The 27083-nt window shown below is 48.3% G+C and overlaps 1 protein-coding gene and 1 long non-coding RNA gene across 4 annotated transcripts; one reads left to right on the top strand and one right to left on the bottom strand.

Annotated features, from left to right (window-relative positions):
- The first annotated feature begins 222 nt into the window (after positions 1–222).
- Positions 223–26590, top strand: LOC113971479. 3 transcript variants are annotated; one of them, XR_003535571.1, is made up of 6 exons: positions 223–329; positions 4957–5337; positions 6126–6275; positions 22619–22766; positions 25267–25406; positions 25533–26590. It is a non-coding gene; the product is annotated as an uncharacterized LOC113971479 (long non-coding RNA). The 3 variants fall into 3 exon arrangements; XR_003535570.1 differs by having other exon boundaries at positions 25267–26590; XR_003535569.1 differs by lacking the exons at positions 22619–22766; positions 25267–25406; positions 25533–26590 and having other exon boundaries at positions 6126–7463.
- WFIKKN2 (WAP, follistatin/kazal, immunoglobulin, kunitz and netrin domain containing 2) lies at positions 18267–20597 on the bottom strand. Its single transcript, XM_027691438.1, has one exon. The coding sequence runs from the start codon at positions 20526–20528 to the stop codon at positions 19086–19088; it is 1443 nt and encodes a 480-aa protein (XP_027547239.1). The 5' UTR covers positions 20529–20597; the 3' UTR covers positions 18267–19085.
- Positions 26591–27083: the final 493 nt, after the last annotated feature.

Raw genomic sequence — 27083 nt, 5'->3', positions numbered from 1 at the left:
TTAGAAAAATACTGGATCGATTGCTGGAAAACGGAGAACGTTAGCTCTGTGTATTATTTCTGTTTGTATGCCTAGATTTCAAGACTTACAGTTTTACTATTGACAGCACAATACTGATACCTAAACTGCCTAGGAGGTTGAGCAACTCTGACAGTGGAGACTCTTCGATGTGTTCTGTAATATTTCTATTCCTGTGATTTAAACTGAGATCATTTGTCTTAAAGGTCATTGAGCTTATCCTCTTCCCAGGCTGATTTGTTCCACTGTAACCAGCTCTGCATCTGAAGGGCCGCTGTGCTTTGCAGCAAGGAAAAATCTCTGGAAACAAGGTTGGTTTTTTGCAGCACCTTTTAATATAAAGATTTGACAAACAGGGTTTGGTTCTGGTGCTTTGCAAGGAGACGAGTCTGTAGAAGAGCTTCCAGTTTTCTCAACACAAATGTGAAGATTTTAATGCTTTTAATTCCCTCCTTACAGCAATGAGAGGTGCCTGCTTTGTGTTCAGTCTCCTTCACCCATTTATTTATCTTTTGCTAAAGTTTGGTGCTGAATTTCTAAGATCAAACATTAACATTGCAACCTTCTGTTCTCACCGAGTCAATCGCCGGGGTCATTTGCACACCCCCAGCATTCAGCTGTCGGGTAAGGGCAGTTGCTTTGATAGAAAAGACATAAAAAGGAGTGGAGGGGAAAAAAGGAAGCATTTGCTCAGTTGTGCAAGCTCTTTTGTGTTTTCTCATGTGAACATGCAATTTACTTCCTTAAAATTGCTGGTGCAAGTTAAGCCTCGGAAATTTCTCTTTAATTTACACTGAAGGAAAGGGTAGAGCCATAAGTATGTGACCCCCTCAGTGCTGCCTAGTGCATCCTGTCACTTCACCCCAAGTCCCCACCCGAGCACAAGTTCAAAGTACTTTGGTCTGCAGGGCTCACTCAATTCAGGGCAAATCAATAACATTTGAAAATTGCAGTCTAAGATCTGTGAACCTGCTCAGAGGCACCGGTGTGGCAGGGCAGAGGTTCAGTGGACAGCTACAGTCTGGGCTGGATCAGCTGTGTGGGTCAAGGACAGACCTCACTCTTGATCAGAAGGCTGGTAGCAGCCACCAAAATTAAACTGATCTGGTTTCTTGTGCAAAGGGAAGCCGGCTCAGGGGTGGAGTTCACAGTGCTCCAGTGCTGCACCGTGTTCTCAAGGGTCCCTGCCACAGGGGTGAGCCCAGAGGGCACAGCCTGGCCTGGGTACCAGTTTTGCAGTTCCCAACTTCAGCTCAACTGTGGGAATTTGTACAAACTGAGGACAGGGCTCTGAGCCACCTGATATAGTTGAAGATGTCTCTGCTCGTTGCAGGGGAGTTGGACTAGGTGCGTTCTCAAGGTCCCTCTCAACCCAAACAATTCTATGATTCTATAAACCACACAAGGATCATCCCTCCTTCATGATGCAAAATGAGAAAGCTACTAAACATTGCTTACATTGCTTGCAATCTCTCGCTACACAGTCTGCACCCTCTGCTCCCACCACATCGCAGCACGCAAAAGCTTGGTGGTAGCAAACAGCCCAGTTGCATTCTGAACTATCAAGTAACCAAACAACTAGTTGTTAAATCAGCTCTTTGGACCGACATGGGATCAAAGCAGAGTTCATGTACTGATCTGATGCCCCAGACTGTTCTATTAACGTTTCAGGAATAAATACCTCAGGGTTTGTGTTGGTAGTTTTGGAGCAGATGAAGCAAACCGGTGGTTCAGCACTCTTTTTTATATCATCAGCAAGTTGATTTAAATTGAGTGTACAGAGTTGGCTGCATTCCTCTCATGAGTTGCATAAAAAGTTTGCTAAATCGAAGTGCCAGAGCTGTAAAATCCTGCTGAAGGGACTGTTTCCAAAGATCAGCGAGAGGAACAGTTAAACTGTGACCGTGGCAGTGCATGTGTGACTTTTGTCCTCTTGGCTTTATTTTAGTGACAGTAGTAAGAAGTTTTGCCTTACAGAAGGGAAAAAGCATTAAGACTCAGGAACATAAACCACATTCCCTTTGGCACTACGAGTTCTCTACCTCATAGACAAAATATGATCAGAGTGCAGAACAAATGGCAGGTGTAAAATATTTTTAGAAAAACCTTGGCGTGCAGTGCAGACATCCCTCAACCCCCATCCTTTATTCTGTCAACTTTCGTTTGTTAGGAACAATCTGTAGTATCGAGGGCTGCAGTTCTGGTGGAACTTGCTGTAGTTTTCATTTGTAATTTAGCACTTCAGAGGCCTGAAATCAGAGCTCCTCTCCTCTGAGTGCTGGGACACTCTTACATTTAAACAGTCTGTCAGCCACGGAGCTCATTGCACTGCTTTCCCCTGTCCCCTTGGCTTCAAGATTGCCCATAGCATAAAATAAAAGAGGACTCTGGGAATGTAGAGCCTTAATTATTTTTTAGTGCCCCTTTGAGCTTCTCTGAGAATTTTATATCAAATGGCTCATGAAGTTAAAACCAGCCCTGGAAACCCACCTTTTTTCCTTGGCAGAATATAGTCATTCTCTTATACACCCATAACCCTTTCCCATGTCTTTTCTGCCTCCCACAGCACCCTCAGAAGGACCGACTAATGTGTTGCTCCCTTTGTTCACCGCCTCTTTTTACTTGCTCAGCTGCACCAGGCTTTCATGCTGCTCTTCTTTTCACCCAGACTCCAGTTCTGTCTGACCTCAGCTCTGAACTGCACAGTGCTGGGAACTGCTGTGCCATGGGAGACTCAGCACACCAGGCTCCAGCCCCCAAGAGGTGCCCTCTCCCTCCGCCCCATGGGCTAAGCCTGGCTTGATTTCACTTTAAAGACATAGTGTAGAGAACTCCTGAATGTCAGAACATGGGGAAGGGCTGCCTTAGGTGCTCACAGTGCCACAGACCTGGGTGAATTTGCTGCTCGGGCAGCCTTGCCCAGGAATGCAACCGCCCAGGAGTTTTCAGTCACACTGATGGAAACGAGAGGTGGCAGGTCAGAGAAGAACTTGGTATCAGGGATGACAACTCAGGCACCCCAGATCTGACTCTGGGCAAGGCACTGCCCTTCTCTATGTTGTTTCCTCCTCTGTCCCCACTGAAACCCACTGTTAGCAAGTGTCAGACATTAGCTGGCTATCACTGGCTGTTTACTGTCAATAAGGAACTTCATCCAGTTCCTTTGTGCCACAGGAACATCCTCAGAGGTTGACCCACCATTCCCTCCTTTTATTGCCTTCAGTCTCTGTGGCCTTGGAGCATCTTCTCCATCGTACAGTTCACTTAACGTGGATTAGGTGACCTTTACATTTTGAAATAAGGCAGGCATAGAAAAGTGAGGCACTGGATCCTCATTGTCCATGGTACATGGAGTCTGATTCATCCACCAGTGGAGCAGAAGGCCTCTGGAGCAGTGAGATCTCACATACTGACTATTGTGATTCTCTAAAAGAATGTCTGTGGGTGTTTCTATAGATATGGAAGTATATATTCCTCCAGTACAAATCATGTGAAAATTTTGCACCAGCCCACTCACTGAAGTTGCTGCTGGTCAAAATTAGACTTGCAGACAGATTTTACAAACTAAAACAAATTCCCCTTGGATTTTTGTTAGACCCTAACATTGAGCATCCCATGTGCCAGCACAGACACAGGGCTGCTGGGCTCTGCCACGGCCGTGCTGTGAACTATGAATCTTCCACAGATCACTTCAGCCTGGCCAAGAGTAGTTTTGATGTTTTTAATCCCATACTTGAGCCTTTAACTCCCTGCTGAGTCCCAGATGTTGTAGATAACTGCAATGTATTTTTGAAGCACAGGGGTTTTGGTCTGTCTGTGTCTCTTGGGGTTAGCTGGGTACATCCAGCACCTCTGTTTGCAATTTAGTGGAAGAGTGCAAAATTCCCAACTACTGTGGAAAATATTAACACCTGGGGCAATTACCTACTTTGCAGCTATTTGGATATTGCATATTGAATCTCATATTTATTAGCTGCTTTGAGACATAGCTCATATTTTAGTTGAGAACAATTGCTATTTCATTTTTGAGTAACAAATATGGATGTTCTCCACTTGTGCCTTTAGACTGTTACAGAGCTGTCCTTAAAGACTCATTTCAGTATTGCCAAACCAAATCACTCGAGAAATTGTGATTCAGTCTTCCAAGAATATTTTAGAAATGATGAGGTAATCACAAATAATAATCCACCTCCCACCATAATAATTTATCTTCTGGGTGTAGAGTTAAACAGATTTTAGAATTTTCTAGCTTTTCTCCAGAAGTCCACTAAGAAACTTAAATTTATGTGAAGATTTAGGTCCTTAGGAAATCACAGTTCCTCTGGAACTGTCACTTCACAGGAAACAATATCGAAGGGATAGTGATGAGCTCAGAAGTGCTGGCAATTAACCACAGCTGCTTAATAGAATCTGATTTCTAAGTGACACAGAAGGACCAAGACCTACCAGTGCCCTCCTGCACGTGCACTTTGCATGACAGATTTGACAGGCTGGAGGCAACAACTGCAGGCAGCACCTTAAATTAACATGTGCAAACTGATAAGGGGCAGAAACACTCAGTAAGAAATCATCCACTGCACCTCTGACCTCTCACTCCTGGCCTGCAAGGAAGGTCTCCAAAAGCGCTGCAAAAGGCAATCCGAGTACTAAAATTCCTGACTCCAGGATAGCAAATCACACAGATATTGATTGCATATTACATTATGATTTTTGCTACCACCAGACATCCCTAGGCAATAATTATTCCTGTCTCTCTCACCCTCTCTTTGTGCCATAAATGACATTATCAGCTGTCCTCTGGCGAGCATCCTCCCTTTGATCAACAGGAACCAATCACCCTTTCTCTCAAATTGCCTAATTCATTAATATAATGAAGTTTAACTCAGAACAATTATTCTCAACCTGTATTTAGCTCTAAGGTTATTGCTTCTATTTCAGACCCGAGGCAGCCCAATGTGCCTGAAAGCATGTGTAGCTTTTCCAAGTGCTCCAGCTGACCCAATAAACGGTGTCCCCTCTCCCTGCCCTTGCCTCACTTACATCTTGCACTGTCCTCTCTCCGACGCCTCTGTGCTTGTTCCTGCTCTGCTGAGCCCACAAATAAAGGCACAGCCTCAAGGAGCTGCTGTGGGAGGTGCTCCACTGGCCCAGTTTGGAGGGGGGAAGCACAGGCATTGTGTGGTGGAACTGCTCAGTCTGTAAACCATCCATCCCACCTCGCCTCTGCCGTGTGGCAGGGACTGGTGGGAAGTGAGTGAAGCTGCTGGTGACACTGGAGACCAGGGAGCAAGGCTGACCTGATGATCATCTCGTTAGATGGTATGCACTTGGGGGTGATGAGCTTTTGGAGGTCAGTAAAGTTGTCTTTCATTTTTTTGTTGGTGTCTCTGCGGTTTTAAGAATTCAGTATTTGAAGTCATTTGCCTGCCCAAAATCACATACCAGAAGACCTGGTTAAATTCAGCATTTGCATCTTATCTCTATGAATCAGTTCTTCTTCCAGTGTTCTGCTGTACAGCCTCTCTTACCTTGCTTAGTCCTTGAAATTCCTAGGTTCCCTCCTCCTGATTTCTGTTCAAGGTCTTCCTTAAGACTTGCTTTTCTTAGTTTCCTTCCCAAACCAAGCTGTTCTCCCCCTCCTGCTTGTCTGAGGTCTGTGCCTCACCATGTATAATTTGCAGTGTATTATCTGATGGAGACTGTAGTCTCTCCAGGGCAGGGCTGTGTCCTGCTCCAGACTCACAGTTGCCTGTTTTACTCTACAAGGCTGAATAAGGAGGACAGAAATAGAAGAGTACACAGACACTCCCAAATAAACTGTGCTTTGTGATCTGTGTTCCAGAAACAAGTGCAGGAACAATTGTTGTTAGTAACATGGTTTATGCTGTACCACCGGAGGCTTGGGAAGCAGTAGATCCTTTAGGCAAAGAAACTTCCTTTATAAAGCATTTGTGGAACGTATTTATCTAAAAATACACGTACATATGGTAGAGAATAATGTTTCTTTGCTGATCTATAGTTAATTATCAATGGCAACACAGGACTAAAATCTTGTAAGCAGTCATGCTGTAGTAATATCATAACTTTATCCCTTTCCTTCTCTACAGCATCCCAAAGCCCTTCCCGGGCTGATTTCCTTGGCCTCTGCTGCTGCTGTTGGAAGAGTCCTGCTCACTCAGCTCTCCCACCATGCCCATCAAACCTCAGAAAAGGAGGATGGATGGGAAGGAGGATCACCCTGCTCACATACAACAAAGGTGAAGGTGGGGAGGGAAACCTTAACCAAGCAGGAGAGACTTCTGCCTTTAGCCACCACTGAAACTTCCATCTCTGCGTGTTGCTGGGGGTAGTGTGCAGCTAATAATGCATTTTAAAATACATTTTGGTCTGAGATGTCCAATGAGTTTGGCTTTTTGATGCCTGAACAAATGGACTCCATGTACTTAAATATCTCCCTGATGGAATTAGACAGCGAGTGCTGTGTAAGAGGAGACGAGGATCGCCTGCGAGACTGACTTTGAGATGCCTCTCTCCAAAAGCCAGAGTGGTTAGAGCTGGGATTTTGACTTTGCCTCTTTTCCAGAGAGATCTGGGACCGTCCAGCCCGACCCTGCTGCCGGGGGCATTGCTGCAGGGTGGCAACTGGCCCATTCCCTCTCCTGACATTTGCATTTGCTCGAACAAAAGGCTCATTCTGGCTGGAGCTGTGGCCGGGCTCTCGCCCCGTCCGGTTCCCAGTTGCTTTTTGGAAAGAGCTGTGCGGGAGTGCCCGGTTTGAGCACTCCTGTGGGGCACTGTCAGCTTGGAGGTTTTGGTCTTTCGTCGTATATAAAAAGATGTCTGTGTTATTTGCAAGCCAGAATGGGGTTGTTTCCCTTAAGGATGTTTAGGATCACACAGCTCTTACAGGCAGAGGGGAAAATGTCTGAAGATGTTGGGATTAATCATATAACTGCTGCAGTTATCTTCATCCAGAGCCTTATCTTGCACTGCCCGTTAGAGCTGCTGAACTTGAGGGCTGTATCTGATCTCCAGCCTTTCCCATAACGACATTTATGCAGGCAGGCTGGAAGACAAAGGGCAGCCCAGGCAGTAGAACCTCTAGCCAGTTGTTTCTTTCTTTACTTATTTTTGTTGGTTTTTCTTTCAAAACCACTTGATAAATCGTTCTGTGGAGCAGAGGAGAGGTAGAGGAGCCACCAGCCAGGGATGAGGTGAGCCATGGACTTTGGCACCACGAAGGCTGGCCTTATCCTCCTGTGAAATGCACCATCCCTTCCACAGAACAGGAAAAGAGAAAGTTTTATTTGCTTTCCATTCCTTCAATGTCCTGAGCTTGGTCAGAATGTGCTTGAACTGGGGACAGCTGCTTTATGGGATGTTTTCAAGGGATCTGATGTCGAGTGGGACTAAGCAGCAGTGACTGGCACTTAATGTAGGCAGGGGCATAAATCCTTTCTGCTGGGGATGGCCTGGGCTCTGCAGTGCCCACAGTGAAGATGTTAATTGATGTGCAACACTCAACAGCATCCCAGCAGTACAGGGACAAGCCAGTTGAGACAAAATTAAGGAAAATTGGAAATTGGTCGCTATTATTGGTAATTCTTTGAGGTGCTCTTAGAAACAGACCCCAAAAGCCCACCAAAACCCACTGGAATTACCCTGATGATCCCTCTGCAGTGCAGCCAGCCCAGGGTGAGAGGTCTGTGCAGGCATTTTCCTGCTCTAAATGTTGTTTGCACTCACAGAGGTCAGGTGCTGGGAGGCCACTTGCAGAGCAAATGCCTTTGCTGTGCACCTTGTCCCCGTGAACTGGAAGAACCTGAAGGACTGGTGAAATGGGGACCTGCAGCCAGCTCCTGCCAGGATTCACTTGGGGGGTTGTTCTTTCCTCTGTCCTTCCAGAAATGAAGGAACATTTGCCGGGAGGTGCCTTTCCCCGTGGCAATTGGCCCACGAGGCTGTGCTGAGGCACGGCTGGGTCTAGGATGCACTAAAAATATATGTGACAAGTGTAAACATTGACTTTTGCCAGGGTGGGAGTGTGTCTGCCCGGGAGTGCCAGCGCAGGGCAGTCAGTGCCACCGGGTTCTCTGGTGGCAGAGGAGAGGGGGACACACGGTGTCTTCCTCCGGGTTGTTGTTTTAAAAGCAATTATTTAAAATTGTAACAGCTTCACACACTAAAATTGCAGCTTTTCCCTAATGGTGGTAGCCACGTTTCAACAGGTGGAGGAAGGGGCTGGAAGGGGGGAGATAAGGAAATGAAGAAACAGGAAGGACCAATCGAGGGGGAAATGCCTCCACCTCCTCCCTCCTCTGCCAGGCTCTTTTCTTCGTTTCGTTTTCTTTTTAAGGCATAAAAGCGAGCATAAAAAATTAGGGAGGAGGTATCCTGAGCCCCTGCGTGTGGCGGAAGGCCCGGCACAGGGGACAGGACAAGGTGACACGGCGGGTGCCACGTCAGCAGCTCCTGCCCAGGGCTGCCAACAAAGGTGGCCATTGAGAGCGACCGTGTGCGACTGCTGGGGAGCGGGGCTGGAACACCAGCTCCGTTTGGCACAGGCAGCTGATGAGCCACGTGAGCATCTCCTCCTCCTCCTCCTCTCCAGCAGAAGGTCTCCGGGGTGTCTGGAGAGCTGCAGGTTGTGAGAGAACTGGCCCGTGTTGGAAAAGGGCTCCCCCAGGTGAATGAGCAACACCCACCCAAGCACCCACAAAGCAAACAAAACGTGCTTTTCCCCAGCCCATTCACTTTTCTTGGTCAGCTGAGAACGCAGCAGCAGAATAAGGGAAAACAGCTTTTTATTTCTCTCCCTTGCTGACTCCAGCCAGCTCCAGGAGGAATGAATAAAATCGTTTTGTTTCAAGGCACTTCTGCTCCCAGAGCATGAAGTTGCTCAGCATTTACAGGACCAGGTCACTGGAGATATTTTTATTCTGTGTCTATTTTGCTCTGCCTCAGAGTGACGTATTGTGGATGCTTCCAATTAACAGTGCCTGAATGTAAACAATGCTTTGCTCCTATTTACAAATCAAAAGAGATGTATTTTTTTTCAGTTATGTTTGCAAAACTGTATTCACGTTCTGATTTTCTTTATGCAGAAATGAAAGCACCTGAACTCCAGGGCAGGGAGGGTTTGGTGAGCACAGGGTGTAGGAGCCTGGCTGCACCATGTTATATAAACAAACTGGTGGTTTTGAAAGCAGACCTAGAGGAGTTTGAAATGCATTTATTTAAGCAAGGAACCCATCTGCTCCTACCAGTAATGGATTTGTGGAGCAATCGTGTGTTTGCTCAGCTCACAGGCCACTGGGTTTTACATATGTACATGATTTGCACCAATCAACACATAACATAGACACATCTGGAACACAGGAGCCATGAAGACAGATTGAATAGTGAGCTTGTTAACACCTGGCAGCGTTGGATCTTCTAGGTAAAACTATATTTTTTGTGTGTATGTCAGTGTAGCACAGCTGGATGGAGGATCTGCCCCTCCTCACAGCACTGCCAAGGACGTGGTGGTGCATTTTAATTCTGGCTCTGGAAGTAGGGAAAAGAAGGTTTCATCCAGCCCTTTATATGGGAAATATGTAATAGAAGCAAACCCCAAGGCTCTACCCAGAAATGCCTTTCTGATCCCTGCTGTCCCTGGTCCCTGTTTCTGGTTACCTGTCCATCTTTCACAGCTTCCCCCTGTGGTGGCACCTGAGGCTCCAGAAATGCCCCATCTTTCCAGAAACAGTTCTAGCAGCAGCACTTTTCCCATCATGCTGGGGAGCACTTGCAGAACTCAATCTTTGCCCCGGAGTCTGATTTAAAGAGCTGTGCTCACCCAGCAAAACCCAGGGGCTGGTTTGGTGATACGCTCCCTTGAGCAGACTGGTGAGAGAAGTGGAGGCCAGGAACTTCAATTTTATGACCTTGTAATGCCCAGAGGCTCAAACCCGTGACAAAAATCTTGCTGGTCAAGGCAATCACTAAAAAAAAAGGAGAAAGAAAAAAAAAAGAAACCCAGCCAAACCTGTCCTCTGTCCAGACTGCCAACTAAACAACCCATGAGCTGCAATAATTCTGCAGAGATGCTCTCAGGAGTGTTTTTTACTGTGAAAGTTGTCATAAATAATAATACAGAAACGCATCTGTGTGTACTTTACAAAGCAAGGAAAAAATTTCTTCCTCTTCAAGCCCATGGTCTGTGAATAATTTGTGAACAAGAGGAGCAGCTCCATCTATCTTACAAGGTGTTTGTTACAAATCATTTGCTCATGTGTAAATCTTCCTGCCAGGGCAGGAGCAGCAAATCCTCCTTCAATTTTTGTCTGCTGAAAAACTTCTGTAGCTAAACATGAAAAATTGGATCGATAAGTAGCGGGTGCAGAGGTGCATTTTGGGATGGATGTATTCCTGGAGCCTGTGATGGAGGGGCTGTGACAGCCTTTATGAGGCATCTGCTGGCAGGATTTCTGGCTGGCACACAGTGCTGAGCAACAAGGGCTACTAATTTCGCGGGGAAACAAAAGCCAAGATAAAAAGACCATCTCCAAAACCCTCGTCCCTCCCAGGACACCTAGAGGGAGCAGGCAAACAGCCACAACCCCAGGGAAACGCGTCAGAACATCCCAGCTTGGAGAAAACTCTTTCAGAGCTCTCGGGAGTCCCTAGGTGGCAACACTGCTCCTCTGGACCCTCCCGGGAGCCTTGTCCTGGCTCAGAGATCCCTGAAAGCTCCTGCTTTGGAAGTCCTGTGGCTGAGACCTTAAACTTCCATTCACAAAGAATAGTGAAAGAAAGAGTATTTGTTTAATGCTGGTGGTGGCAAAGGAAAGTGTAAACCTGTGATTGCTGGAAGGCTCTGCCATCTGAAGGCAAACCAAAAGAACAACCAAGACACCTGTGAATTTGTTTATTTAAAAGAAATAACAAGATTTTGAAGCCAGTTTTGTCAGGAGATGTGACTCATGATCCCTAAATGCTTTGGGTTGCCACACTTGGATATTTCTGTAACCCAAAGAACAGCAAGTAACAACTGCAGAAAGGTGGGTAAATAATCCCAACCACAGACATGGGCTGGGCAGTTGAGGACAAAATGCCCACCCGCCCTGCTCCCGGTGTTTCAGGGGAAAAGCACTATCAGAGACTCAGGAGATGAGGAGACTTTGGTGTAAGTTCTGCTGATGAGGTGATATCTGGAGCTGGCTGGCCCAGTAAAAATTGGGGATTGCAAATATTATAATCAAATATACAATTTGAGTTTCATCCCGAGTTCTTTACCTGAGTCATACACATCTGTTAGCGATGATAAATTACAGCAGAAACAGAGAATTTGATTGCAATATTACTGCAACATTCACTTTTTGGATGATCTGCAGGTCAAGTATTATCCACTGAAGTAGTTAATGAATAATTTTGAATAACTGGACCAATATCTTTAGAAACTGTGCAATCTGCAAACAGGGAGAGAGAAAGCCTCAAATAAATTATACATTGTGGCTTTTCCCTGCAGCTCTGGAAATGGATTTGATTGCCTTATCACACTCCCCACTAGATCTTTTTTTCCCCCTGATAAACCTAAAATCTCTCCTCCTGTTTTACTAACAAGACAAGGGCGAAATCAGTGAAACAGCTTGGCGGGGTGTTGTTGCTTCCTACTTAGAAAAATAATAATAATTTTATTAATAAATAATATAAATTATGCAGCCAAGTGTCTGTGAAACGGTTAAATTAACTGGGGTGAGGCCAGTCCAGCCGCAGCGGGAGGATGCTCCTCATTAAGACGCGGGTGCGGTGCCTGCGTGCGGGTCCCCACGGCGGTGCCACCGCCGATGCCGCGATGCCAAACGCCACCTCGTGTCGGGCGCTGGGAGCGGCTGGAGCCTCCTGTCCCCATTTCCAGCCCTCTGACGTCATGTCAGTGCTGAGGGACAGGGTCTCTTTTTTTCCTTTCGTACTCCAAATATTGCCAGAATAGGAAGCTGTGGCCGTGTGAGGAAGACCTCGGGTCACGCTGGGGCCGCGGTGGTGCAGTGACTGTGTGTGACACTGGTGAGTGCCAGAGCTGGCTGTGGCTCGGGTGATTAAATTCTGTGTTGGGCACTGCAGGATGGAGAACCTGCCCCTGCCTGTTTGTACCGTGAGGGTGGTGAGGCACCGGCACAGGCTGCGCAGGGAGGTGGTGGATGCTCCATCCGTGGAAACATTCAAGGCCAGGTTGGACGGGGCTTGGAGCAACCTGGTGTAGTGGAAGGTGTCCCTGCCCATGGTCTTTAAGTGATGGTCTTTAAAGGTCCCTTCCAACCCAAACCATTTGATGATTCTACAGTTGTATGACGTGGTGAGTCCTGCTGAGGTGGTGAGACCTGCTCTGCCCCGCAGCTCTCTCTATAATACCCTGGTTGCACCTTGCTTTCTGTTCAGGCATGGGGGGATTTGGCCAAGGCACCATTGATGCAGGAATTGTGGGGACCCTCTGAAGAGACTCAGGGCTCCAGAGCTGGGTTTGTGGCCGTGCCTGTTGTCCCTCCTGCAGCCCAGTGTGCTTGTGGGGGCAGCCAGAGGTAAGGACCACGGTTTAGAGAGATCTGACTTTATGGGGCTGGGACATGGCTGAGATATATCTGGTGATCTTAGGATCACCAGTAACAAGTAGCATTGTCTTAGCAAGGCAGTAACCAGTCCAGCCTGAGCATGTGTCAGTGCTGCTGGGATTTTAAGGTGTCCATAGGTTTTTGTGCTTTTTAATGGGACTGTTGCAAGTTGACTGTTCCTGGTGCTGTTTTGAGAGGTGAAATGTGGATGATCTGCTCAGGGGGCTGCCTGCACAGCAGGAGCAGGCTGGACCAGCCACTCTGCTCAGATCTGTGTGTGGATCATCCAGGCCTGGAATGGGAATGGCTTGTTTACAGCCAGGACTCACTTTTCCCCCATATATATTAATAAATATCACATTTCATTGACTTTTTTATTGTCCTTGGTCACTTGGTATTACTATGTCCTCCTGCAACTCCTCACAGTCAGCTTGTGTTTTTGCAGCCCTAAATAACTTGATCTCAACATTAATCTTCATAACTCACCTCTCCCATCCCTCTTCCAGACCATCTCCACCTCGCACAGTTCCCCTGGGATGCTGCCGATGACTTCCCTTCATTCTGCACACTGACCTTTTGGTCTCACCCTTCTTTCCGATGTTTAAACCAGTTGTTGGCTCAGGAGACTCCTGCACCTCTCCCTGCAGGACAGCTAAATGACTTTAAAGACCTTGGGTGAGGAAGTTAGAGCTCTAAGGCCTTGATCCAAGTCAACTCCATCAGCTGGGCCATCTCTGTCCTCGTGATTGCTTCAAAGAAAGTGTTACAGAGCATCACTTCCCTCTGTTGAAGTCCACAGACTCTCTCCTCCTTACATCCTATTTACCATTCAGCTGTGAGTTTTATCCTCTCCTACAGTTTCTACCAGACTCTCTGAGTTTTCATACCCAGACCCTGGGAACCCTCCTCTAAAATTAGCCCCGTGTTTGCCACCTTCCGTGCTCTGGTCCTGCCTCGGACTGAAGCAAAGGTTATCTGCTGCAGTTAATGGTTAAGCAATGTAAGTACTTTTACCCTTGGGTGAAGACCTTCTGATCCAGGAGATTTATTACTGTTTTTCTGTTTATTCCAAGCAGTAGAGGAAGCCATGTCCTTTACACCTGTTACAACCCCCCCTTGGTTCAAGGGTGTGAGGAGCAGAGCGGAGAGGGAAGAGAAGGCACAAACCCCTTTATGGTAGTTCCTTTTTATACCAGTTAATCCAGTCCAACTACCATATTGTAATACCAGTTTAAGGTGAAAAAATGCTCCCCTGCCCTCCTCTAGATGAATGTTTTTCTCTTTTCTCCAGCCTTCTCCTTCCCTCCTGCATGTTTAACCATCGCTGGGACACATGAGAGGGGGTAGGAATTGCCAGGTGGGACAAGAGCTGGTCCTTGGCACGTGCAGGTCCTGAGGTTTAGAGAAGACCCCCAACACCTGATGTCTGGGCTGGCACTGGGAAAAGTTGGCTGGGAAGAAAGGTGGATAAAGGGATGGGCAGGAAGGAAAACACCGGAGTTGGAGAGTTTCCTGACTGGAACCTGACCCACCTACCAGCCTTTGGAAGACTTTCCATTTGCTTTCTAAATTCTCAGGCCCGAATGTCATATCGTTTGCCCAGCCATAAATAGCTGTGAATTAAACAAACTGTGCTGCTTTTTTGGCTAATAGATAATGTCCTCTAGTGCTGCAGCCTTATCTTCATATCCCACTGTGTTTGCGTTGGAGATCAGGAGCTCAAGCTGACTTTTTTTTTTCCTCCCAAGATTTAAAGAACTGGCAGAACATTCATTCAGTTGTGCAACCTCCATTCAGAGAGGTTCTCAGATCCTGGGCATGGGGCTCATTTTTTGCCCTTTGACAGCTGCTGTAAATCAATACAGTGGGTGGAGGTCACTTGTAGTCAATCAGTAACTAGCACAGGCAGAGGGCAAAACACTCAATATTTGGTATTAAAACAGGCTCTAAGCTGGAAGGTCTTGCTCAGGTGACATTTTCACAGCCATGCCTTTGGAAACCTGGCTCCATCCAGCTTTGGGGGAGGTACAAGCCTGGCCATGATCTTTTCCTGGCAATTATCGACGGGGAGAATTTCTCAGCACGTGAACATGAACGAATTACAGCAAACCAGGGCACAAGGTGCTTCAGGTGAAGGAAGTGGGTCTTGTGGTGCAAGGTGCTCATTTGGTGCCAGCTGGATTACTCCTCCTTTTTTGCAGGAAATCATTAAGTGTTGGCTGAAGCCATGCATGACCTTCATCACAACCACTTCTCTCAGGAACTGAGACCCATGGCCAGGGGGTAATTCTTGCAGGGGTCCCTAATTCCCTTTAAAACAACTGGGAACTAAGCTCTTAAATACCTTTGCCGTCTGAATCATATTGCACTGGCGTCATCACTTCTGTTTGCTCCTCGTTGTGGAGCCGGTTGCCCATTAAAACTTCTGCCTGACCTCATCTCGAGCCCCTGCAATGAGAACACGCTCAATTTCCTCTTTCCTTTGACCTCGGCGGCTCCGGGCTCCGCGGTGATGCAGGATATGCCTGTGAGTAATCACCCAGCCGGCTCCCCGTGCGTGCAGCTCCCGTGCCCCGGTGCCCTGCCCCGTCAGCTCTCTGACATCCCTGTGCGCAACCTGGACGTGCTCCTGCGGGCCCCGTGCTGCAGCCACACGCCGGCACCTCGCGGCTGCTGTTTGTGCCCTGGTAACAGAGCGGAGCTGCCCCGGCTGTTCGCACAACCCCCCGGGACTCCTGCTCGGATCCCTGTGCTGGGCGGTGCCCGCCGAGCCGCGGCATTTGCAGATTCACGTGTCGCACTTTTCACCTTCGCTCCGGGCTGGGAGGTGGGCACGTTGTGCCAGGTGTCCATCAGATCCGTCCCAGCTCCCCCGGGAGCTCCTGCGGGTCTCAGACCCAGCTACTGGGGGTCTGCTGCCTTGATGCAAAACGTTGTCTGTTGGGCTCAATGATCTTAGAGGTGTTTTCCAACCTTAGGTTCTGTGATTCTGTGTTGCTTCCCAGGCTGGTTGTGTCTGTGAAATGGTGCTTTTCTGGTGTCCACACGCAGAGGAAAGGTTTGACATCAGCCACTGGCCATGGCCACGGGCCTTTGCAGGTGGCATCCTTCCTCCAGCTCTTCCCTGGAGCCTCACAAGGGCACTGGTGCTCCTTGCCAGCCTGCTGGCATGCAGGGAAAGGAATCGAGCAGGTTTTTCCCTTTCTCTCTCTCTCCTGTCATACATTTTATACAAACTTTAAATACCGGCGCTTCCTTCCAGCTTTCTGACAGCCTGAGAGAGGGACCCCAGAGAGCAGGATGGAACCTCAGCTTGTGAGCAACACAAAAGGGATTTTCTGACCAGGAGCCACATGCACCTGCCCATTATCCCTGTGAAGGCTGGAGCAACATCCTCCAGAGCCAGTCCCGTGCACCAGCATCCTTGGGCTGCCAGACTGGTCAGACTTGAATTTTAGGCTTCTTAAGGGTTTAATAAGAGACTGAACTAAAATACTAGCTGTGAGTGGAGAGCTGAACTCTTCAAGGTCAGAAGATGGAGAAGGTGGGGTTAGGGTCAGTCCCATGCCACAGGGAGGTGCAGTGCTCCCAGCATGGCCAGGGATGGTTTTTTTCCCTGGGGAGCCAGCAAGGGATGCTTGTGGCACTGCCCCTTCTGCCCCAGGGAGCTGTGGTGGAGCACAGCCCTGTGCACCCTGAGGGGCTCACAGGATGGCTCAGCTCTCCTGGTGTGGCTGGGCAAGTCCATAGATTTGGGCAGGAGCTACAGTAGGGTGGCTGTTCTGTGTCTGGGAGCTGGGCTGGGCTGTCCAGTGACCATCTCACTGCCCCACGTTGGAAAGCTGACCCAGGATGTCCCCCCAGAGTGTCCCCTGTGCAGGTAAACCCTCACACACTAGGCCTGCATGCCCAGAGGGGGCTGGCAGACACGCTGTGCTTTGTTCAACTCTGGGTCTCAGCACCTCAGACCACTTGCACACTGGCTATTTTAAGTGCCTGCTGTCTTCCCAGAGGATTCACCAGGAGAGAAAGCCAAAAGAATACTTTAGAGCCCAGGCTTCAGCACTGCACTGCGCTGACTGGAGCAGCAATGAACGCTCTGCTTTCAGCTCTCAGCTACCTTTGCATCCCAGCTCTTCTGGAACAAACAGCTACATGTCTCCCGAGTCATTTTAACACTCCCACAGTTGCAAAGTCCTTTAGCTTTTGGAGGGAAATAAAAAAAGCCATATAAACCCTCTATCTATTAAACCTTCATCCTCCGAAGCCTCTGTGTTAGTATGGTAGGAATGTGCCACTTCCTACAGCTTGCTTGGAAAATGACAGGTGAGCCATGGGAGCAGCAGCACCTGCCACAGCCCAGGATGACCCGGCGGAGGTGCTGGCTGCTCTGGAGGGCAGCAGGGCCAGCATCTCCCACCTGCAGAAAATGGTCTTCACAAGAACATACACAAACATTAAGGACCTTTAATTGGAATTTTTTTTTCACATACACTTAGGAAAGGTACAACAAAAACCCCAGCAGGTATTTTCTTGGTCAGCAAACGTGATCCAGACTCCCTCCAACTCAGCTTCTTCTGACATTACACAAAGGACTTGAGATTTAGATGCATTCCTGTTGTGGAAACATTTTGGACATAACCCAAGCCCAGACCACTGGGAGAGGATCCCAGTTCTCCATCCTGCTGTGGTCTCTGTCTGTGGCTCAGCTGCAGGTGCAGGGCACGAAAAGCCTTCAGGGGAACCAGAGCTGGACTCACGTTCAACGCCGTTTCCCTCATTGTTAGTTTTCTTCCCTGCAACAACCAAACGCCCAACATGCACAGGCTTTGGGGGGTCTAGAGCCTTGCACATCATGCTGAAGCCCAGGATCTGCCTGTTTTATCTCCCTCCCCAGCCCTTACCATACCCAGCCCCAACACACTCCTGCAAAAGCCGCCATGTGCCCATTGCCGGGCACCAGCATCGGCCACCCCTCAGCGATCCCATTAGATGGCACCACGGGGCAGCGTTGGCTACACCTTCTTTCCTTCCTTCCTCTCCCCCAGACGTGTCTTGACACTGCTCCAGCCCTGTACTGGCCCTTTGTGCAGGGCAGCAAGCTCTGAGCTCCACCATAGCCACTTGGCTGAGCCTGAGAAAGGAGGAGCGAGGACAAGGCTCGCCACGCTCGCCCCTCTTCCCTGCAATCACAGTCCTTAGCGAGGCAGGATGTTTCCAGGATCAGCCTTTTCTTTATTTAAGGATTTTTGCATAGGCAAATGTTACATTTTTTTGGGGCACACAGAGGTTAAAATGATCGATCCTATGTGTACGCACGCGCTCCCACCCCACAGCCCGTGCTGGCTCTCCCAGGGAATTTATCCACACACATATATACAGTGGTCTGGTAGAAAGTGTTTTCTGAGGTTTTGAAATACTCTAAAAAGGCTCTAAAAGGCTAACACTGATAAAAGCCTTTAAAGAGTGTCCGCTCTGTCTGCCTGTGTCTGTGCAGTTCGGATTCAGCAGCTTTGTGTCTGCCTAATGCAGTTTGCAGGCTGTGTATTGCACTTTCCTAGGCTGAATCTTGTTCTGACTCCTCTTGCTTTGCTCTCTCATCTATAAAAGCAGGATTTCTACTGAAAATAAGCAAGAAATTGCTGCATATGCTCAGGTGGAAAGCATTTTCAAAAGCAAGACAGCACTCTGTTGTCCTTCTGCCTGAGACTTTTTGTGATAGACAATAAATTGATTGAAACTAAAATAGGGAATGAGGGCGTTTGCTGACCTTGTTCTGGTGACAGAAAAGTCATTTCAGGGTGAGACTGTGCCTTGAGCTTCTACAGGGACCTGTTGTCCTGGGCATAGGATCAAAGGAGTTTTTCCTCCAGAAAGGATTGCAAGACAGGTAGTAGTTGCCATTTAAAAATGAGGTTTTTAAAAAGAAAAGGGAAAATTTCAATTAAAAGAAGCAAACATAATGCATAGGTTGGTTAAATGTTCACAATTGTAAATACAGACAATAATTTACAGGCTTTTCTCTTGAAATATTAGTGCTGCTATAAGGAGCCAAGCATGTGACTTACTTACAACGACACACCATCGCATTTCCAGACTGAAAATGAGACAGATTAAATTGACATTATATATTATTTAGCTGTGTACCAACTAGCCAAACAAACACTATGAATTCCGTCATTTATGATGGAAGCTACATAAAAATTGCATAATTACTGCAGTGAGTCACCTATTTAAATGGCACTCCTATGTGGACGAATTGATTTCAATGCAAGATTAATAGCCTTTTGCTGCTGGTTTACGTGCTTGCCAAAGACCAAACTACGTTGTTGCTAAGCATCATTAGTGGATTAAAATAGGGGTTCTGCATAATTCCTACGGTGCACCTGCAAACAGCGCTTTAGTTTGTGCACTAGCCTAGCTCTTGTTAGCCCTACGTAACACACGGAGCGGGGCGGCTGACACGTGTGAGGGGGGTTAATGCAATCCCAGGAACTCTTTCAAAAGCTCACAGGTTTTCTTGTGGATGACTTCGCGGAGCTTGCGCACGCGCCGGATGCTGGAGGTCCCCACAAAGCTGTCTGGCTGCAGCACGGCCATGCCGTTGTGGACGTCCCCCATGATGATGAGCTGGCCATCCACCGTGGTCATGTTGGGGCACGGGCAGCTCCAGTCCATGTTCAAGAGCGTGATTTCTAGGGGTTCCTTCCCCAGGAATTTTAATCCCATTTTTTCATCCTTGAGAATCTCCTCCACCGTCACCAGGGCGTGTCCCGAGTCTTGGTCTTCGGTGAGCTCCGTGATGCGGCCCAGGATGACGAAGTCGCTTTTGCAGAAGCTCGTCACCAGCTTCTGGCGGGGTTTGCAGGCTTTGCAGTGCGTGTTCTTCGGGAAGGGGCACATCTCCTCGCAGGCCTCCCGGCTCTCGAAGTTGTTCTCGTTGCCTCCACACCCACCATAGATGAAGGACTGGCACTGCTTTGTCAAGCTGTTGTAGGCCCACCTGGGCTCGTAGGCCTTGCAGTGGCCTTGGAGGGCTGGCAGGTTGCAGATGTTGATGGGGCCGTTCATGCACGTTAACATGCAGCTCTCATAGGTCTCAAAGTGGTTGAGGTTGCTGTTACAGTTCCCATAGATGAAAGTAAAGCAGTTGTTTTTCTTTGCATCATAGTACCACCTGGTCTGCTCTTCCCCGCAGTCTTCGCTGTCCGGTTGCTTCAGGCACTCATCGGTTGGGAAATGCGTTTTGTTTTGGGAAGCCTCTTTGGATGCGGGTTCTCCTTTGATGACTGACAAAGGGAAGTCAGCCCTGAGGAGGCCGCCACTGTTCTGGGCGGTGCAGGTGTAGATTCCTGCATCCTGCAGCTGCGTGTTGTAAATGACCAGCTGGGCAATGTTGGTGACCACGACGTTCCCTCTGACGTGATTTGGCTTCATGATGACTTTGTCTTTCCCGTCGACCTGCTTCTCCCACGTGATCTCTGGCTTGGGTCTCCCTGTCACATCACAGAGGAAGCTGACGGTCTCTCCCACGTAGACGGACTGATGGACAGGGTTGTTCACGAGCGCGGGCGGCAGGATGTCGACGACCGTTGTCTCGGAGTAGGCAGTAGTTGGGCGAGCTGTTGTTTCTGGTGGGATAGGGCTGGTGTTTGGCCAGGTGAGATGGTACCTGCAGGTGACCACATTCAGTGTAATGCCTTTGATGCAAGCTTCTGCATCCATGTAGCACTTGTTGTAGTAGGTGAGCCCGTCGGAGGCGCAGGTGAAGCTCGGCTCCTTCTCACACCTGTCCTTGCACTTGCAGACGGGCTGCCCATCCCAGATGTCGCACTCTGAGCCTTGCTGGATGCACATGAAACGGTCACAGGTTGCCTCCTTGGGCATTCCCACCGGCCCTTTTTTCCCCTTGACGTCCATGTACCGAGCGGCCACACAGCTCTTTGTTCCACAGACATTGGGGCAGCACTTCTCGAAGGTCTCGCACTCCTGTGGGGGAGGAAAATAACCCAGTTGTTACTGGGGACAAAGTAAAGGCCTTTTTAGAGACCCAGCAAGCAGACAGCCCAGAAACTCATGGGACCTCGTCTGCCACAGATATCTGTGGTCTGAAAACTCAGTCTCCCCATGGGCAATGAGTAGAAACATCTCCTCAGCATCTCCCAAGAGGCGTCAAAACATACGGGGGGTTCTGAAGTGCTTCAAGAGAAGACTCTCTGGAAGGAAAATGTAATTCTGTTTCTTAAACACAAACCTCATCCTAAGTCTTTACCCCAGAGTCACATGGACTGCTTGACTACCAAACCAACCACCCCCCTTCCGTGCTCTCCCAAATGCCTGAGGACAAGGCCTGAGAAACAAGAGCGGATGGAAAGTCTTATCATATGGCTGTAGGCAGTAATCCTTCTTATTTTCCACAGAAGTATGTAAAGTATTATTTGAATTCCCTGAGACTAACAGCCTGCTCTTGGAGGTGAAACTGCCAAGGATTTGTAATTGTTCACATTGTAGAGGAAATAATAGAATATCTCAAAACTAAGGTAATTCTTGCTCCAAAAATAATTTTTCTATGGTATTTAGAAAAACAAACCCCAAACAGATCATTATGGCTTCTCTGTCCTATTTTAGTCCTATTTTCAAATGCAGCATCGCTCTTCTAGTGATTTATTACACCCCGCCTCGGCTACAGTCAGCTCTAAATTGTGGTTAATTTTAGCAGAATTTTCATCTTCTGTGCAGAAAAGGTATTTGATACGTGTGATCACGGCTACTGGGCTGTTATGGATTACTTTAAGGGACCATGAACACTGTTACCATGTGCCCAACAGGTCACACTTCCACTGTGTGTTAAACCTCTACAAGCCCCCTGAAATCCATCAGCTGCCTCTGTAAGTGAGGGCAACATGATTTTTAGGCTACCAAACTAAAGAGCTTCCCCTGAGTCCAGTATCCTTTCCTTATTGGGAAAAAGATGACCTAATACCAGAACTCTTTCCCCATTTCCAGCTGCACATTACTAGGTTTCAGAAGCAAAGCTGGAAACCAGGATGGGTGAGGTTTTGAGCTGGGGTTAAGGAGTGTGGCTTGGCAGAGTCCTTGGCTGCCTGCAGACCACTCACTCCATCCAAGGTGCCAGGACTCTGTGCTGCCACAAAGTGAATATTTGTAGCCACTGGCTTCTGGCTTTCAGTTTTTGACTAGTAAATTATTAAAACATTGTCGTCTGCTGCTGGGGTTTTGCAAGTGTTTTAGCATTCATTGCTGCACCTGGTAGTTGGAACAGAGGAGGCTTATTTGAGAATGGCAAAAGTAAAAAGAGCACCTTCATTCCTAACACATGGGATCCATCTGAGCAAATGTCTTTGTTTACTTATGACCAGCATTTTTCTCTATTTTTTTTACCCTTTTTAGCATTGCAGAAACAACCTGGCTACAGAGCACAAACCCAAACACTTTTTTTCATCACAGTACGTGTTCCTGTCAGCCAGGTTTGGGCTGCAGGAGCTTTGTCGTGGGACATGATGTAAGAGGCAGGACAAGCAGGTATTTTCAGATGCCAGCTTGAGCTGGCAGTGCTGACAGGTTGAAAAATGAATTTTGGGGTTGTAAGCTAAACACATTTTGAGCTGGGAGCATCCCACAGAACATCTGCCTGGTCATTTTAGCCATGCCCTGTTCTGCACCCCAAGCACCCTTTGTGCTTCAAGTGCAGCAAAGGCTGATGATTTGCATGTTAAATCAAACAATTTCATACAGGATTTCTCCCAGGAATATAAAACATTGATGATGGCCACCAACAACAAAGAACACGGTGACACTGCTAAAATACTACAGACTGGCCCCAGTGCATGCTGAGTGCTGGAGTATCAAATTCAGACGGTTCTTTTGACATGAAAGCAAGGAAAAGGATCAAACAGAGCGAGCCCTGTGCCCACATCAGCGTTAAGTGACAACTGCCACACACCTCCCTGCTTAACAACAACTCATCAAACCTTTTCTATTTTATATAGGTCACGGGTCAGTTAAATACATGCACTGTCTGCACTGAGTCCTGCACGGTGCCAGTGCCCTTCTCGTGGGACAGACAGAAACAAGCCCCCAGACAAGCCCCCTCACCGCCCGTGACGCAGAGACACAAAGATGTGCATCACTCACCAGGTCAGCGTCGCACTCTCTCTTGCAAGTGCTCTGCGCGTCGACCCACAGGTTGGGGTTCATGTCATTGGGGCATATCCCAGCGTGGGAATACCGGATTGGGGGCAGAGCTCTCCCTTTCAGAGAGACCTCCAGAAGCAAGAGGACACTGCTCTTCCCCAGCAAGATCCACATCCACCGAGTGAACAGCACCAACAACATCTCAGAACTTCTCCAGGGCAGTGGCAGTGTCCGAGCTGGAAGTAGTTCTTGCTTGCTTGGGGTTGCTTTTTTTTGGCAAGCCTGAAATTTTTGAGGAACCCAGATGCACCTGACCTCAGTAAAAGCTTCAGCAAGCTCCTCTGCTGCCTCTGTCGATAGTGCAGTTTGGTCTGGACCTCATTGGATTAAAGGTCCTAGGAAGTTATCCCCTTATTTTAAGAGAAACGCTACTAGTCTGAGCAGAGTTAGCTCTATTTATACCCTGCCTCTGTTAACAAGTCAGAAAAAGTAAACTTGATTTCTTTGACAGGCACACGCTTCCTATGTCCTGGTGGCAGTCAGACAGATTTGTTGCAAGAAAAAAAAGCTGGAAAGAGTTCAAAAGGCTGGAACTGGCATGGTGGGACCCCTGCATGTTTCTGAATGCAGGGAGGCCTTCTTAACCCCTTTAGACCTAAAGTACTTCCCTATGCTAAGAATGGCATTTACTTCTGAAAGGGGACTTGTCTAAATAACAGGGACCCGCGATCAGGGGATTTCCCCACGGCAAGGGGCTGCACAATCACTTGCTAAAAGGAACAAGTAATAGGATTGAAGCAATTAAAGCCAAAATATCATATTTTTAACAGAGGAAGTAGGGGAAGAAATAACTTATTTAAACGTAGGATTGACAAAGCAGAATGTCTTCATAACTTCTCCCGGGGCTCCTCTGGGCTTTTTTCTTCTTTGGTGGGGAGATTTCCAGGATGCCAGGTTTAATGCTGCCCTCCAGCCCCACCAGGAAGATGTTAAAAGTGTCCCTGAATTCCTCTACATTTCCTGACAGCCAGATCCCATTGTACAGTGCATTGCTGACCCCTTTAACAGCAACAACAAAAAAATAGTAGAAGTTCAACACTATGGAAACCTGCATAAAGGAATGTACAGCATTTTTGCATTGGGGGGTGGGAGGGAAACTCAGTCAAGCTGAGTTCCTCATTCCCTGATTATTACAGCAAGGGGCTGATCCTGCTCGTGCTGAACATGTGCCAAAATCCAGAGATGAGTGGCAGAAGTCCGAGTTGCTCAGCACCTTCCAGGATTAGAGCCTCTGGGCTGAGTTCTGGGCCAGACTGGGTGGGCCCTGTGTGTTGCTGAGAGCCTCCTGGGAGGATCAGGTAAGTTTGCATCCCACGTGGGGGTTCTGCAGGGCTGGAGCAGCAGCGCTGTGCCTGGGGAGGAGGGAAGGGTGTGAATCCACCCTGTGCCCAACACTGGGCGCTGCAAAGGCGACAGAGCAAGGCACAGTCAGCCCTTACTTTTCTCCCTTGGGTGTATTAAACCAGGGCTGGTTTTCATGGCTGAGTTTGGACCTAATTCTCCCGAGTGATGATGCTGCCAACCAGTACAACCAGCAGTGAACTGGGCCACCATGGGGCTCCTGCTCCTCCCTTGGGGCCAGGCAGCAGAGCGCAGTGGCCTGCTGATGTTTCCCAGGATCGCCTCTGGAAGAAAGGGAGGGCAACCTGGAGCTGACCTGCCCTTGGTTGTGGCATTTCTGTGACAACCCCGGGCTTATAAAAGGGGCTGTTGCAGTTCTGATTTGTGTGCCTGCATTAACGATATGCACAGTATTTGAATTTCATGGGACGTGCAGGGCGAAGTTGTCCAAATTAGCTATTTATAAGGAGCGAAGTCAACTGCCAGGCAGCAGTTTGCAGTTGATTTATTCTCCCTGAAACTTTAGAAACCTGCATGACACTTGTACAAAGTGCGGCTGTGTGCTAAATGTTTTATTCAGTACTTGTTTACAAAGACAAACGCAGCACCCTGTGATGCCTAAAAAAGCCAACCGAAAATGACACATTCCCAAGAGGTACTTAAAATTCTTACAGCTCTATTAACAACAAAATCACATGTATTAGTGGTTCTGTTGGCTAAACAAAGACACTTTATATTGTAAAACTCACTACAGACAAGCTTTGAAACAAGCTGTATGTGGGTCTTGGGGAGTGCAGGTATCCTGGGTGCTGGGGAAGCTGCTGTGATGACCTCAAAAACCACTGTAGGAGCAGGGAATTTTCTCTTGATCCATGGCATTTCCATGGATATGATTTTCCCCTGCCATCTTGAGCCTTGTGGGGCTGTTTTACCCCTTTACCTGCTGGGCCAGAGGTGGGTCTTGCAGCCTCCATCTCCTCTCCTGGTGCCAGAAAGCCACTTCCTTGCTAGCTTTGGCCATGTTGAGTAAGAGACCCATCAGTGTGGATCCACCATTCCAAGGAGGAAAAAAATAACACTATTTTATTTTTTCCCTTGCCAGACCAAGGATCCCTTGCCCAGAGGCACATTTCAGCTGTGGGGGAGCAGAGTGGGGCTCTGAAGAATCAGACACTGGTTTGCATCAGACAGAGAGAGCTATGTCCTCCTCCATCCTGAGGGATATTCTCCAGGGACAGGCAAGTCCCACTGCAGCTTTCTGCTTTCAGGCTCCTAGGTATCATGTTCCTGGATCACTCCCTTGGCCACTTGAACACAGCCAGGAGAGAGGAAAACACTGCCATAAATCTCCCTGTGAATGCAGGCAAGGCAGCTCCTGAGGGCAGAGGAGGCAGTGAGGACTCCGAGCAACCCTTGACAGCTGCCCTGTCCCTGCCAGGACATCCCAGACATGCTGTTACCCAACCTGAGGAGCACATCCAGGAGGGACACCACAGGCTACCCTGGGCTGGCTCCGGGACAGAAAGGACTCTGGTTGTCCCAGCATGGACAGCCAAGCTCTGCCTAATGCACTCACTGTCTCCTCAGTTTCATTAGGCTGTTTTCTTGTCTGGTTTAACTTAGTTGAACTCCGCTGACCTCAGTGGATCTGACTGGGGGCTCCAGAACACCACCAGCTAATGCCAGCTGTGAATCAGGGTCTCTGTCAAGGTCCCTGGCACAGTTCCTCTGTTCCTCCTTGTTTATAAAGCACTGTGCATTTTTTCTTTAATATAAGCAATAAAGTAACCCTCATTCTCCATTTCTATGAGCAAATCTATTATGAAAACCAAATTTATGACTTATCTTCTCTCAACCATGTCAGATCCTGATGTGATAAAGATCTTCCCAAATGACATCCAGCCTTAGAAGGAACCCCACTACTACCTCAAAATCCCCCTCTCTGATCAAGATGTTGAACTGAGTCTGCTGGATGAGGAGCTGGGCTGAGCTTCTCTGGACCTCGGATGGACAAACCTGAGCTCTGATGGCACAAAGACAACATCCTGGGCCTGCTCCCAGCAGTGGGGACATGCAATCTCTGACCAGCCTGTGCTCCACAGATATCCATCCACCACTACACACCAGTCCTGGAAAGCCCTCCTAGGTTGCCCAGGGTCCTAACTGTTGCTGAGTTTTTTTGTAAATTGTAATTTCTTTGCCTTTTTTCTTACTCTTGCCAAGCTTCTATGGGTTGTCCCTGCCCTCCTCTACTGTGCCAAGTATTGACCTAGTGTTTGGTGTGACCCCTTTTAATTGAGGAGGGAAATGGGATTCTCTGCTGCACAGAAAACTATAATTGTATTTGGTTGGGGTTTTTTTTCTTAAGCCACTGTTAAAGGAGCAGCAAACTGTTGATCATATTTACGAGCAATCCTCATCTGGAGTTACTCAGCGGATGGTGGATTGATTTGCTGGTTTTATTGTGGAAGGCTCTTGGCAGGAACCGTCACCCTGCGATGTTAAACCTCCCTTTCCCATTGATCTCTGCCTCGGCACAGGGGCCCTTCCAGCCTCAGCCTCTCGTGCTCCCTGGGCCCGCTGCCACTCGCAGCTGGTTTTGCCAACACAAACACGAGCCACCCCCTCTCCAGGCAGGCTCTGACTCATCGCTGCCGGTGGCAGTTTGCTGCCTGTGGCATCCAGACCCTACACGAGGGCTCTGGGCTGGAGTGGGCACTTGTCTGTGCTGCTGTGTAAGGGGTGCCCCCAGCACCCACCAGAGCAGTGAAGGTTGGATGCTGGACATCTTCTGCCTTTGAGCTCAGCTTAAAGCACAGATTCTGCTCCTTGAGGCCACCCTTCTCCTCCTTCTCCCACAGGACAGCAGGGCTTGGTACCAACTCCGTGCACTGCCCACAGCAGCAATCAGCCCCTTCT

The sequence above is a fragment of the Neopelma chrysocephalum genome, unplaced genomic scaffold, assembly GCF_003984885.1.
Source record: "Neopelma chrysocephalum unplaced genomic scaffold, ASM398488v2 Primary Assembly neopelma1_84, whole genome shotgun sequence".
NCBI lineage: Eukaryota > Metazoa > Chordata > Aves > Passeriformes > Pipridae > Neopelma > Neopelma chrysocephalum.
Note: the sequence above shows the minus strand (reverse complement) of the source record. Positions and strands in the feature narration are given on the sequence as shown.

Excerpts from the sequence above, each read along its gene's own strand:
- WFIKKN2 (XM_027691438.1), bottom strand. The coding sequence starts at position 20,528 with ATGGACGTCAAGGGGAAAAAAGGGCCGGTGGGAATGCCCAAGGAGGCA.